We start from the raw sequence: 15,726 nt of genomic DNA on the forward strand, positions 1-15,726 counted from the left end.
ATTATGAAGCCTAAAATAGCACAAGGGAGACCCCCGGACTGTTGAACAACTTAAGCTGTACATCAAGCAAGAATGGGAAAGAATTCCACCTGAGAAGCTTCAAAAATGTGTCTCTTTAGTTCCCAAACGTTTACTGAGTGTTGTTAAAAGGAAAGGCCATGTAACACAGTGGTGAACATGCCCTTTCCCAACTACTTTGGCATGTGTTGCAGCCATGAAATTCTAAGTTAATTATTATTTGCAAAAACATCAAATATCTTGTCTTTGTAGTGCATTCAATTGAATATGGGTTGAAAAGGATTTGCAAATCATTGTATTCCATTTATATTTACATCTAACACAATTCCCCAACTCATATGGAAACGGGGTTTGTACATTTGTAGGACAATTAAAATGCCATTTCAACCATGGCCTTTACAATTAATAAATCATTATAGCAACAGTTTGACCCTAGAACAACCTCATTCGAATTATTTAATTTGGGGTAAAAAGACTTGGCCTAAAAATTGGACATGTACTATCATTCTGGAAAAAGACATGTTTGACCATAGAGTTACCATAGTAATCCAACATTTTTTGTAAACACTTTACTAATTACTCAAATGGAGTGCTCTTGAAAGGATGCCTTGTCCTGATAACTAAGTCCAGTGTTTCCAAAACATGTATTTATTGTGGCAGCCTGCCACGGACGATTTTGGACTTCCACCAATAGATTTGGTGCTACTTAATAGGGATTCTTCATGTTTACATACGTTAATGCAAAGACTCCTTAATCTTTCGGTTTTGCTTATTACAATTCATTTCTATGATTTTATGATGGCTGCTTGCTTTCGGTGCAGAAGTCATTGCTAATGTGAGTTTTTTAATGCTATAAGGGATATTTTACAAGCATTATTGGCTTTGGCTAAGAACGTCTGATGTTTTATTGTTGTTCTGATATCGTCATAGTCAGAATGAAAGTGTGTTTATTCAGTAAAGAGCATCTGACTGCTAATCAAGTTAGCTACTAAATGCTGATTTAGAAAGTTTAACTGACATTTATTATATGAGTATATTTGCCGCTGTAGCGATTCCAGAAAGTAAGAGCACTTTGCGGGTGATTTAATAAAACAGCGGCTTTCACAATTACACACAGCATGGAAGTTAAGCTTGGTGAAAGTCTTGTAAAGCGTTCTATGAAAATTATGGCTACCCATTTATACCCTCTTCCCCTGACTACAGGTAAGCATGCCCCTTAATAGTGACTGCCACCTATGTCACGTGACACAAGCTTCTGTTCTGTGCTGTACCAAACCCACCAAACACCACCTTACATTATATACACTACCGTTCAAAAGTTTGGGGTCACATTGAAATGTCCTTATTTTTGAAGGAAAAGCACTGTACTTTTCAATGAAGATAACTTTAAACTAGTCTTAACTTTAAAAAAATACACTCTATACATTGCTAATGTGGTAAATGACTTTTCTAGCTGCAAATGTCTGGTTTTTGGTGCAACATCTACATAGGTGTATAGAGGCCCATTTCCAGCAACTATCACTCCAGTGTTCTAATGGTACAATGTGTTTGCTCATTGACTCAGAAGGCTAATTGATGATTAGAAAACCCCTGTGCAATCATGTTCACACATCTGAAAACAGTTTAGCTCGTTACAGAAGCTACAAAACTGACCTTCCTTTGAGCAGATTGAGTTTCTGGAGCATCACATTTGTGGGGTCAATTGAACGCTCAAAATGGCCAGAAAAAGAGAACTTTCATCTGAAACTCAACAGTCTATTGTTGTTCTTAGAAATTAATGCTATTCCACAAAATTGTTTGGGTGACCCCAAACTTTTGAACGGTAGTGTATATACACACACATACAAACATTCTAAACTCCCACAGCTGCTATAGTTTGTCCTGATATTCTTTTTAAAAGCCTCTGTGACGCAGACATGGACAGAATAATAAGCTTGTACTTGTGTATTTGTAAAAGTAAACTAGGGGTATTTTGTATCCGTTATGTGTCAATGGCCAATTATGCAATTCAATGGTGTCCAACATGTAAACCACCCCACCCGAAACACGGCACTTGTGGGAAACACTGAAAATCCACAAGCTTTTATTTGATTGAATAATACAACAAACTAAATCACATTCAATTTTAATCAGTAGAGGGAATGCTGCCTACCCATAACTCAAGTTAAAGGTGGTCTGTTGTGCAGCAACATAAACTGCAAGATGGAATGATCCATCACTCAAAGGTCACACTTAAATCCTCCACTTGAATGTTTTTGTCAAGTGGGGCTCAATCCAAGCAGTTGTTGCTATGACGAGGTTGCAAAAAGTGTCTCACACTTTACAGGGAACACTGGACTACAATTCAACCATTCTCCATGCCACCAATGCAGTCTGTGCTTCTCCACCCCGCATGATGATTCAACGTGTGTAGCTTGCCACACACTAGCATGCGAAAACAACAACAACGTGTGGTTTAGTGTCTCACATGGCTGATGAAAAGCCCTCAGTCTTCCCCTTTTTTACAGGAAAGATTTACTTCACGCATCCTCTGTTGGGATTTTTTTCTCCTTTACGGATGAATCGGCACGGGGCCAAGAAACGATGAATTTGGCGCAGATCTGTAGCTGGGATTTGTGCCATCAGATAATTATTTCTTTGTCGAGCGCTCCGAAATGGTCACAGACGCTTGACTCTGAATCCTGAAGGTGTGTGGGAGCTGTCAAGAAGACTTTGGGTGTCGAGCTTAATGGCTAGATCACTTGCAGAGATGAATAATTAAACACCCATTACCATAAATATAAATTAAACTACATTTCAGTGAAGTCAGACTTTTGTGATTCTTTTATGAAGTGCAAACGACAAATAGTCGTATATTATTGAACAAGCTACTACATTTTTATCATTAAAATACTGGAACGTGTTCAAAAGAGAAGGGGAAAAACTACAGTCCCTCGCCACATCATGTTTCAAATATTGCTGGTTTTATTTTTTACAGCCCATTTAAAGGCCTACTGAAAATAATTTTTTTTTATTTAAACGGGAATAGCATATCCATTCTATGTGTCATACTTGATCATTTCGCGATATTGCCATATTTTTGCTGAAAGGATTTAGTAGAGAAAATCGACGATAAAGTTCGCAACTTTTGCTCGCTGATAAAAAAAGCCTTGCCTGTACCGGAAGTAGCGTGACGTCACAGGAGCTAGTATTCCTCACAATTCCCCGTTGTTTACAATGGAGCGAGAGAGATTCGGAGCGACAAAGCGACGATTACCCCATTAATTTGAGCGAGGATGAAAGATTTGTGGATGAGGAACGTTACAGTGAAGGACTAGAGAGGCAGTGATGGACGTATCTTTTTTCGCTCGGACCGTAACTTAGGTACAAGCTGGCTCATTGGATTCCACACTCTCTCCTTTTTCTATTGTGGATCACGGATTTGTATTTTAAACCACCTCGGATACTATATCCTCTTGAAAATGAGAGTCGAGCACGCGAAATGGACATTTAAAGTGACTTTTATCTCCACGACAATACATCGGTGACACACTTAGCTACTGAGCTAACGTGATAGCATCGTTCTCAAATGAAGATAGAAACAAAATAAATAAACCCCTGACTGGAAGGATAGACAGAAGATCTACAATACTATTAAACCATGTACATGTAACTAGACGGTTAAAAATTCTCAGCCTGGTAAGGCTTAACAATGCTGTTGCTAACGACGCTAAGGCTAATTTAGCAACTTAGCAACCGGACCTCACAGAACTATGATAAAAACATTAGCGCTCCACCTACGCCAGCCAGCCCTCATCTTCCCATCAACAGCCGTGCTCACCTGCGTTCCAGCGATCGACGGCGCGACGAAGGACTTCATCCGTGGGTTTGGCGGCAAGCATCAGCGAGGCGTCTGCTAAGTAAGTAGTCCTTGTTGTGTTGCTGTAAGTATTGTACTTAGCCGCTAATACACCGATCGATCCCACCCACAAAGTTCTTCTTTGCAGCCTCCATTGTTCATTAAACAAATTGCAAAAGATTCACCAACACAGATGTCCAGAATACTGTGGAATTTTGTCGAAGAAAACAAGAGGTTTTTGTATTGGGTCCGATGGGGTCCAACCACTTCCGTGGATTTTGTGACGTCACGCGCATAAATCATATACAAAGGAGTTTCAACCGGAAGTGTGGCAGGAATTTTAAAATGTCACTTTATAAGTTAACCCGGCCGTATTGGCATGTGTTGCAATGTTAAGATTTCATCATTGATATATAAACTATCAGACTGCGTGGTCGGTAGTAGTGGCTTTCAGTAGGCCTTTAATAATGCTTCAATCCTAAATTAAGCATTTTAAGCATAAAAATGGCTAAATAAATTAAAATATCAATACTGAAGTAGTATTGACCACTAGAGACCAAACCGATCAGGGTGTGCTGTTTAGCATCGTGGCCAATGATTGGCTCAGCCGAAGGGAGCATTGCTATATTGGAATAAAAGACTGTAAAGGTGAATAAAGTGTGTTATTTCATGGCTAATAGGCTCTTATAATGTTAAAAAAAACATTTTAAAAAGGTAGTAAACTGTTTTTTTACACTATGAACATATTTGATTTATACTTAATGATTCCTACTTGGCAGAAATTCATCTATCACGGTCATGTTCTGAACCAATTAACAGCGATAAGCGAGGTAATTGTGGAGACACAGACGGAGTAGACTGAAATAACCTTTGTTTCTTCCTACTTCTTTTCGAACACATTCGAAATTTGTTTGTGAAAGTGTAAACGTGATGTTTTACCATGTAACTTTTTAAGCATGTTTGAATTAAAAGAAACCAAAAATTACAACTACCGTATTTTTCGGACTATAAGTCACAGTTTTTTTTCATAGTTTGGCCGGGGGTGCGACTTATACTCAGGAGCGACTTATGTGTAAAAATTATTAACACATTACCGTAAAATATCAAATAATATTATTTAGCTCATTCACGTAAGAGACTAGAGCAGGGGTCGGCAACCTTTACCACTCAAAGAGCCATTTTGGCAAGTTTCACAAATTAAAGAAAATAATGGGAGCCACAAAAAAAAATTTAAAATTTAAAATGAAAAACACCGCATACAAAGCTTAAATTGCTTTGTGTTATGTTAACTAGGGGTCTCAGACACACGCACCGGCACGCACTTTAATATGGAAATTTCATGTTAGTGCGGCCCGCGAGTTTTGAATGAATGGCGCTTGATAGCGTCATACTTGCCAATCCTCTCATTATTTCCGGGAGACTCCCTAATATCAGGGCGTGATAGCACTGCTTTTGGCGCCCTCTACAGCCTGCCCAAACAGTGTACCTGCTCAACCACATGTAGAATGCAGCTTCAGCTTTCTCACGTAAGTGACAGCAAGGCATACTAGTTCAGCAGCCACACAGCTTAGACTGACGGTAGCCGTATAAAAGAACTTTAACATTGTTACGTTACAAATATGCGCCACACTTTGAACCCACACCAAAAAAGAATGACAAACACATTTCTGGAGAACATCTGCACTGTAACACAACATAAACACAACACAACAAATACCCAGAATCCCATGCAGCACTAACTCTTCCGCTCAACCGACGCACGGAGGGGGGGGTTGATGTGTGGGGGGGTTTGGTGGTAGCGGGGGTGTATAATCTAGACCGGAAGAGTTAGGACTGCATGGGATTCTGGGTATTGGTTGTGTTACGGTGGGATGTTCTCCAGAAATGTGTTTTTCATTCTTTTTTGGTGTGGGTTCACAGTGTGGCGCATATTTGTAACGTAACAGTGTTAAAGTTGTTTTATACGGCAACCGTCAGTGTAAGCTGTGTGGCTGATGAGTAAGTATGCTTTACTGTCTCCCACGTGTGCAAGTAAAAGCTACATACAACATGTGGCCGGGCTGGCACGCTGTTTGTAAATGCTATAGAGGACAATTACTGCAGTGCAATTAGGGCACGCCCTTAATTTAGTAATTAGAGTGAAAATAGGATTATATTTGCCCTGGGAGTTATCTAGGAGAGGCACTGAGATCCATAAGTCTCCTGGGAAAATCGGGGGGGTCGGCAAGTATGCAGCTGAGCCGCATCAGAGTGGTCAAAGAGCCGCATGCGGCTCCGGAGCCGCGGGTTGCCGACCCCTGGACTAGACGTATAAGATTTCATGGGATTTAGCGATTAGGAGTGACAGATTGTTTGGTAAACGTATAGCATGTTCTATATGTTATAGTTATTTAATAATAATAATAATAATAATAATAATACCTGGGATTTATATGGCGCTTTTCTAAGTACCCAAAGTCGCTTTACATGTTTTTCTGAACCCCATCAATCATTCACACCTGGTGGTGGTAAGCTACTTTCGTAGCCGCAGCTGCCCTGGGCTAGACTAACGGAAGCGTGGCTGCAATTTGCGCCTACGGCCCCTCCGACCACCACCTATCATTCATCATTCATTTCACCGGTGTGAGCGGCACCGGGGGCAAAGGGTGTAGTGTCCTGCCCAAGGACACAACGGCAGCGATTTTTGGATGGTAAGAGGCGGGGAGCGAACCTGCAACCCTCAGGTTTCTGGCACGGTTGCTCTACCCACTACGCCACGCCGTCCCATTAAGCCTATTTGAATGACTCTTACCCTAATATGTTACCTTAACATACCAGGCACGTTCTCAGTTGGTTATTTATGCCTCATATAACGTACACTTATTCAGCCTGTTGTTCACTATTCTTTATTTATTTTAAATTGCCTTTCAAATGTCTATTCTTGGTGTTGGGGTTTATCAAATAAATTTCCCCCATAAATGCGACTTTTATATGTTTTTTCCCTTCTTTATTATGCATTTTCGGCCGGTGCGACTTATACTCCGAAAAATACGGTAAACAGTGTTCAAACTAAGTGGGATACTGAGGAAAGATGACTGCAGTCAGACAATAAAACATAAAAAAAAATCTTAATGTGGTAAAAATAGCAACAGATGTTAAAGTGGTGTGTTTGTGTAGTTGTATTAGAGATGACAGAATTGTTTCTTCTTACCAGTGTGTGTGAACTGCAGTCTGGGCTGAGATGCTTTCCAGGCCCCTGTAAAGGTGGCTCCGAGGTGGATTAGAAGCACCACTGTCAGCGGCCCACACATCCTCCTCCTCCTTTTCAAACACCCACCGAGCATATAGTCCGAATCTGACGAATTCCAGTTAACTCACAAGTGGCCCAAGTGTCTTGACGGTGTGTTCAGGTGCACACGCTGCGGCGCGCACGTGTAGTCCAAAAGTGGCGCACTGTAGGAATAAATATATATTATACAAATAAATCCAAAAGGAATGTGAGTCACGAAGGTGCTAAATTCAAACAGTCCAAGTGTGCAGGGCGAGAGTCCAAATCCTGAAAATAATTTAGCACTCCTAACAAGCAGTGTAGCAGGACCATCTGTGGGGTATGCGTCTTTGAAATGTGTGTGTGCGTTTGAGTGTGTGTGTGCGTCGGTGGGTGTCAAGAGATGTGAAGACAATGTATTCCGAGGGGGAAAAAAAAGAAAACAAAAGTCGTCTCTCCGCTGCCTCCTTACAGCTTGACAGCTCTCTTCTGCGCTGTCTCTCGTCCCAGCTCCTCTCTGCATGTGACTGCTTTCTCTCTCACTCACACTCTCTTTTTCTCACACACACACACAGAAACACACACGCGCAAACACACGCACACGTGTATAGACAAATGGTCACGCCCAATCACAGCTCTGGAAGAGGACAGTTCAAGGTTTCTGTTCATAGCTGGTTCTCAGTATAACGCAACAACTTTCTTACTTCTTTTTTTTACATCAGGGGTCACCAACCTTTTTGAAACCAAGAGCTAATTCTTGGGTACTGATTAATGCGAAGGGCTACCATTTTGATACACACTTAAATAAATTGCCAGAAATAGCCAATTTGCTCAATTTACCTTTAACTCTGTTATTATTAATAATTAATGATATTTACACTTAATCGAACGGTTTAAAAGAGGAGAAAACACGAAAAAAAAAGACAATTAAATTTTGAAACAGTTTATCTTCAATTTCGACTCTTTAAAATTCAAAATTCAACCGGAAAAAAGAGAAAAAATAGCTCATTCGAATCTTTTTGAAAAAATAAAAAAAAAATATTTATGGAACATCATTAGTAATTTTTCCTGATTAAGATTAATTTTAGAATTTTGATGACATGTTTTAAATAGGTTAAAATCCAATCTACACTTTGTTAGAATATATAACAAATTGGACCAAGCTATATTTCTAACAAAGACAAATCATTATTTCTTCTAGATTTTCCAGAACAAAAATTTTAAAATAAATTAAAAAGACTTTGAAATAAGATTTAAATTTGATTCTGCAGATTTTCTAGATTTGCCAGAATATTTTTTTTGAATTTTAATCATAATAAGTTTGAAGAAATATTTCACAAATATTCTTCGTCGAAAAAACAGAAGCCAAAATGAAGAATTAAATTAAAATGTATTTATTATTCTTTACAATAAAAAAGATAAATTTACTTGAACATTGATTTAAATTGTCAGGAAAGAAGAGGAAGGAATTTAAAAGGTAAAAAGGTATATGTGTTTAAAAATCCTAAAATCATTTTTAAGGTTGTATTTTTTCTCTAAAATTGTCTTTCTGAAAGTTATAAGAAGCAAAGTAAAAAAATTAATGAATTTATTTAAACAAGTGAAGACCAAGTCTTTAAAATATTTTCTTGGATTTTCAAATTCTATTTGAGTTTTGTCTCTCTTAGAATTAAAAATGTCGGGCAAAGCGAGACCAACTTGCTAGTAAATAAATACAATTTAAAAAATAGAGGCAGCTCACAGGTAAGTGCTGCTATTTGAGCTATTTTTAGAACAGGCCAGCGGGCTACTCATCTGGTCCTTACGGGCTACCTGGTGCCCGCGGGCACCACGTTGGTGACCCCTGTTTTACATGGTGACTGAAAAATATAGTTTTTTTCTAACAACACCTTTGATGATGTTAAAGGCCTACTGAAATGACATTTTTTTATTTAAACGGGAATAGCAGATCCATTCTATGTGTCATACTTGATCATTTCGCGATATTGCCATATTTTTGCTGAAAGGATTTAGTAGAGAAAATCGACGATAAAGTTCGCAACTTTTGCTCGCTGATAAAAAAAAAAAAAGCCTTGCCTGTACCGGAAGTAGCGTGACATCACAGGAGCTAGTATTCCTCACAATTCCCCATTGTTTATAATGGAGCGAGAGAGATTCGGACCGAGAAAGTGACGATTACCCCATTAATTTGAGCGAGGATGAAAGATTCGTAAATGAGGAACGTTACAGTGAAGGACTTGAGAGGCAGTGATGGACGTATCTTTTTTCGCTCTGACCGTAACTTAGGTACAAGCTGGCTTATTGGATTCCACACTCTCCTTTTTTTATTGTGGATCACGGATTTGTATTTTAAACCACCTCAGATACTATATCCTCTTGAAAATGAGAGTCGAGAACGCGAAATGGACATTCAGTGACTGAACATGTAAATACACGATTAATAATATTCAGCTTTTCGAAGCTAAAAAAATAGAAGCTAACCTAGCTACGTAGCCAATGTGATAGCATCAGTCTCAAATGCAGATAGAAACTAAATACAAAAAAACCCTGACTGGATGGATAGACAGAAGATCAAAAATACTATTAAACCATGAACATGTAAATACACGATTAATAATATTCAGCTTTTCGAAGCTAAAAAAAATAGAAGCTAACCTAGCTACGTAGCCAACGTGATAGCATAGCAGTCTCAAATGCAGATAGAAACTAAATTAAAAAAAACCCTGACTGGATGGATAGACAGAAGATCAAAAATACTATTAAACCATGAACATGTAAATACACGATTAATAATATTCAGCTTTTCGAAGCTAAAAAAATAGAAGCTAACCTAGCTACGTAGCCAACGTGATAGCATAGCAGTCTCAAATGCAGATAGAAACTAAATTAAAAAAAACCCTGACTGGATGGATAGACAGAAGATCAAAAATACTATTAAACCATGAACATGTAAATACACGATTAATAATATTCAGCTTTTCGAAGCTAAAAAAATAGAAGCTAACCTAGCTACGTAGCCAACGTGATAGCATAGCAGTCTCAAATGCAGATAGAAACTAAATTTTAAAAAACCCTGACTGGATGGATAGACAGAAGATCAAAAATACTATTAAACCATGAACATGTAAATACACGATTAATAATATTCAGCTTTTCGAAGCTAAAAAAAATAGAAGCTAACCTAGCTACGTAGCCAACGTGATAGCATAGCAGTCTCAAATGCAGATAGAAACTAAATAAAAAAAAAAACCTGACTGGATGGATAGACAGAAGATCAAAAATACTATTAAACCATGAACATGTAAATACACGATCAATAATATTCAGCTTTTCGAAGCTAAAAAAAATAGAAGCTAACCTAGCTACGTAGCCAATGTGATAGCATAAGTCACAAATGCAGATAGAAACTAAATTTAAAAAAAACCCTGACTGGATGGATAGACAGAAGATCAAAAATACTATTAAACCATGAACATGTAAATACACGATTAATAATATTCAGCTTTTCGAAGCTAAAAAAATAGAAGCTAACCTAGCTACGTAGCCAATGTGATAGCATAAGTCACAAATGCAGATAGAAACTAAATTTAAAAAAAACCCTGACTGGATGGATAGACAGAAGATCAAAAATACTATTAAACCATGAACATGTAAATACACGATTAATAATATTCAGCTTTTCGAAGCTAAAAAAATAGAAGCTAACCTAGCTACGTAGCCAATGTGATAGCATAAGTCACAAATGCAGATAGAAACTAAATTAAAAAAAACCCTGACTGGATGGATAGACAGAAGATCAAAAATACTATTAAACCATGAACATGTAAATACACGATTAATAATATTCAGCTTGGCGAAGCTAAAAAAACAAAAGCTAACTTAGATGCGGCGGCGGGCTTACTCACTGTAGTGCGTCTGCTATCCTGCTCAAAACACAACACAACCTCCTGGTTGTGTTGCTGTAGTCCGCCGCTCCACCGATCGCACCTACAACTTTCTTATTTGCAGTCTCCATTGTCCATTAAACAAATTGCAAAAGATTCACCAACACAGATGTCCAGAATACTGTGGAATTTTGTCGAAGAAAACAGAGGTATTTGAATTGGGTCCAAACACTTCCCTTGACCTCGTGACGTCACGCGCAAACGTCATCATACCGCGACGTTTTCAAGCGGAAGTTTCCTGGGAAGTTTAAAATTGCACTTTATAAGTTAACCCGGCCGTATTGGCATGTGTTGCAATGTTAAGATTTCATCATTAATATATAAACTATCAGACTGCGTGGTCGGTAGTAGTGGCTTTCAGTAGGCCTTTAATGTGATAACCAGCACACAGTAACACACAAAAACGTTACAAAAAGTCAAAGAAAAAGCAATTTTGTGGGATAAATGGTGAGGGCAAGTTTTTTTTTGTCTCCCAAATTGCAATTTGGCAGGACTGCTTTTTATCACGCTTGTCCTCATTATGATCGTAGGTGAGCTGTAATCCTAGCACAATTTAGAGAAAAAATCTAATTGCGATTTACAATTTTTATATTTTATACATGTAACTGCATACAACTGTGAAAATAACGAGTGAAGGAAGACATGTTACTTTTAGACTGTCAATCAACATATTCTGTCTCAAGGTGCCACACATTAGAACAAAATGCGATATTTTACTGTTGAATTGTTTAACATAGTACTGTAAGTGAAAGGTAAATCACTTTGTTATCCTCAACGAATAAACAAAACATTAAATGGACTCACTTCTGTAAACAAAGATTCACCTCAAATAAATATTGAATATCTTAAAGTACATTTCTTTCCCAGTTGGAAAAATGAGGTTGGGTGTTGTCTTTTTGTTTATTGCCATGTAAGTGCTTACAGCATTCACACTCTGTGTTGCTGGGACCATATTGACTGAAATATTACCACAACGGGACATTTGCCGTTGTAATTATATATTTTTTTCCTCCTACTTTTTGTTTACTTTGCAGAACTTCTTAGTGGCGATTCGCGAGTACCATCCGATTTGAAGTTGAAATACAAACCCCAATGATTTGCAAATCCTTTTCAACCCATATTCAGTTGAATGCACTACAAAGACAAGACATTTGATGTTCAAACTCATAAACTTTATTTTTTTTTTGCAAATAATAATTAACTTAGAATTTCATGGCTGCAACACATGCCAAAGTAGTTGGGAAAGGGCATGTTCACCACTGTGTTACATGGCCTTTCCTTTTAACAACACTCAGTAAACGTTTGGGAACTGAGGAGACACATTTTTGAAGCTTCTCAGGTGGAATTCTTTCCCATTCTTGCTTGATCTACAGCTTAAGTTGTTCAACAGTCCGGGGGTCTCCCTTGTGCTATTTTAGGCTTCATAATGCGCCACACTTTTTCCAATGGGAGACAGGTCTGGACTACAGGCAGGCCAGTCTAGTACCCGCACTCTTTTACTATGAAGCCACGTTGATGTAACACGTGGCTTGGCATTGTCTTGCTGAAATAAGCAGGGGCGTCCATGGTAACGTTGCTTGGATGGCAACATATGTTGCTCCAAAACCTGTATGTACCTTTCAACATTAATGGCGCCTTCACAGATGTTTAAGATACCCATGTCTTGGGCACTAATACACCCCCATACCATCACGGATGCTGGCTTTTCAACTTCAAATAACAATCCGAATGGTTCTTTTCCTCTTTGGTCCGAAGGACACGACGTCCACAGTTTCCAAAAACAATTTGAAATGTGGACTCGTCAGACCACAAAACACTTTTCCACTTTGTATCAGTCCATCTTAGATGAGCTCAGGCCCAGCGAAGCCGACTGCGTCTCTGGGTGTTGTTGATAAACGGTTTTCGCCTTGCATAGGAGAGTTTTAACTTGCACTTACAGATGTAGCGACCAACTGTAGTTACTGACAGTGGGTTTCTGAAGTGTTCCTGAGCCCATGTGGTGATATCCTTTACACACTGATGTCGCTTGTTGATGCAGTACAGCCTGAGGGATGGAAGGTCACGGGCTTAGCTGCTTACGTGCAGTGATTTCTCCAGATTGTCTGAACCCTTTGATGATATTACGGAGCTTAGATGGTGAAATCCCTAAATTCCTTGCAATAGCTGGTTGAGAAAGGTTTTTCTTAAACTGTTCAACAATTTGCTCACGCATTTGTTGACAAAGTGGTGACCCTCGCCCCATCCTTGTTTGTGAATGACTGAGCATTTCATGGAATCTACTTTTATACCCAATCATGGCACCCACCTGTTCCCAATTTGCCTGTTCACCTGTGGGATGTTCCAAATAAGTGTTTGATGAGCATTCCTCAACTTTATCAGTATTTATTGCCACCTTTCCCAACTTCTTTGTCACGTGTTGCTGGCATCAAATTCTAAAGTTAATGATTATTTGCAAAAAAAAAAAATGTTTATCAGTTTGAACATCAAACATGTTGTCTTTGTAGCATATTCAACTGAATATGGGTTGAAAATGCTTTGCAAATCATTGTATTCCGTTTATATTTACATCTAACACAATTTCCCAACTCATATGGAAACGGGGTTTGTATTACCACAACGGGACATTTGGCTTTGTAATTATATATTTTTTTCCTCCTAATTTTTGTTTATTTTGCAGAACTTCTTAGTGGTGATTCACGAGTCTGTGCTTTCTGTGTTTGTAAAGCTGCTGCCCAGCTCCCGCCCACCGAGACCAAGATTGTGTACGACTGAAAAGAGGGCCACTGTGTTCAGTTAATTCTACTGTTAAATAAACGCGTTCAGGTGCTGAGACCGATGGACAGAGTGAGACGTCTTTCTCGGTGTTTGAAGCGAGAGACCAACACACGCGAGGCTCAACAATCGTGCTTGGCGAAGATGTCTGTCATTTAAATGCCGATGACAGCAGAGAAAAACAAACTCAGCCTCTTGCAGTTACGTAATCACACTAATTAAAACCTGGATGTCGATACAATGTCCATTAATCATGCAGCTCTAACCGCAGCTGACTTAATACAATCACAGGGCACACAGACAAACATTCATTATTTTTCTGTACCACTTCAGCATTTCGGGTGAGCTGACTTGGGCGAAAGGTGGGGACCTAGACAATTATTTCCGGAATATATTTTTCCCCACGCTTTGAACCATGCGCTTTATACAATGCTGCGAATGATTTATGGATTTTTCCGGGTTCACAAGATTCACATGCCGCGAATAAATTTAGCCTTCGGCACATCGGACTAATGAAACGCCAAACAGGTCACGATGGACCAATGAAATTGTTCACATTAGATCAAACGCACTCACACAACCATTCAGTCAGATGCTGAGACCCATGGACAGAATGGACTCACCCTTATCAAGACAAAATGCACACGACACAACCCCAAAGCAGAAAGCGATCTTGAAAAAGAAAACGGCCACCGTGCGAAACGGAACGGAAATCCACCACCACCAAGGGGCCCTGAAAGGTCGGACTGCCTAACATGGAAAAAGAAGGTGCAAGTCCAGACGCGACTCGCCTTGAAACAAAAGTGAAAGTGAAAACGCCGGAAGAAGTAATCCATACTTGCCAACCCTCCCGTTTTTAGCGGGAGAATCCCGGTATTCAGCGCCTCTCCCGACAACCTCACGGCAGAGATTTTCTCCCGACAAACTCCGGAGCTGGAGGCCACGCCCCCTCCAGCTCAATGCGGACCTGAGACTGAGTGGGGACAGCCTGTTCTCAATTCCGCTTTCCCACAATATAAACAGCTTGCCTAACGAATTCAAACGAATGGAAACAAGAATTTCAGTTCATCCAGGACAGTTCGAAGGGGAAGGTGTATGTTGCCTGTAAATATGTAGAACAGACTTCTCCATTGAACACAGTGGCCGAAATGATATACTCATCATGAACGGAGAAGTTAAACAGGACAATACTGCCATCTAATGGATAGCCATTGGAACACTGAAATTCAAGTATTTCTTTTATGTAAATAAAATAAATAAATAAATATATATATATATATATATATATATATATATATATATATATATATATATATATATATATATATATATATATATATATATATATATATATAGCTAGAATTCACTGAAAGTCAAGTATTTCATACATATACAGGTAAAAGCCAGTAAATTAGAATATTTTGAAAAACTTGATTTATTTCAGTAATTGCATTCAAAAGGTGTAACTTGTACATTATATTTATTCATTGCACACAGACTGATGCATTCAAATGTTTATTTCATTTAATTTTGATGATTTGAAGTGGCAACAAATGAAAATCCAAAATTCCGTGTGTCACAAAATTAGAATATTACTTAAGGCTAATACAAAAAAGGGATTTTTAGAAATGTTGGCCAACTGAAAAGTATGAAAACGAAAAATATGAGCATGTACAATACTCAATACTTGGTTGGAGCTCCTTTTGCCTCAATTACTGCGTTAATGCGGCGTGGCATGGAGTCGATGAGTTTCTGGCACTGCTCAGGTGTTATGAGAGCCCAGGTTGCTCTGATAGTGGCCTTCAACTCTTCTGCGTTTTTGGGTCTGGCATTCTGCATCTTCCTTTTCACAATACCCCACAGATTTTCTATGGGGCTAAGGTCAGGGGAGTTGGCGGGCCAATTTA

General features: G+C 38.8%; 1 protein-coding gene across 5 annotated transcripts in view; it reads right to left on the minus strand.

Annotated features, from left to right (window-relative positions):
* Nucleotides 1-15,726, minus strand: part of sema3h (sema domain, immunoglobulin domain (Ig), short basic domain, secreted, (semaphorin) 3H) — a 223,171-nt gene that overhangs the window by 195,394 nt on the left and 12,051 nt on the right. For 3 of the 5 annotated variants that reach the window (XM_062054463.1, XM_062054460.1, XM_062054462.1), the window contains one exon: nucleotides 7,047-7,288. The exons of 1 other annotated variant lie outside the window; for it this stretch is intronic. In XM_062054463.1, the coding sequence (XP_061910447.1) occupies nucleotides 7,047-7,179 (133 nt within the window). In that variant the 5' untranslated portion in view covers nucleotides 7,180-7,288. Of the gene's footprint in view, nucleotides 1-7,046; nucleotides 7,637-15,726 lie in introns of those variants that run through there. One more of the 5 variants, XM_062054461.1, reaches the window with a different exon arrangement.

The sequence above is a fragment of the Entelurus aequoreus genome, linkage group LG07, assembly GCF_033978785.1.
Source record: "Entelurus aequoreus isolate RoL-2023_Sb linkage group LG07, RoL_Eaeq_v1.1, whole genome shotgun sequence".
NCBI classification, from domain to species: Eukaryota; Metazoa; Chordata; class Actinopteri; order Syngnathiformes; family Syngnathidae; genus Entelurus; species Entelurus aequoreus.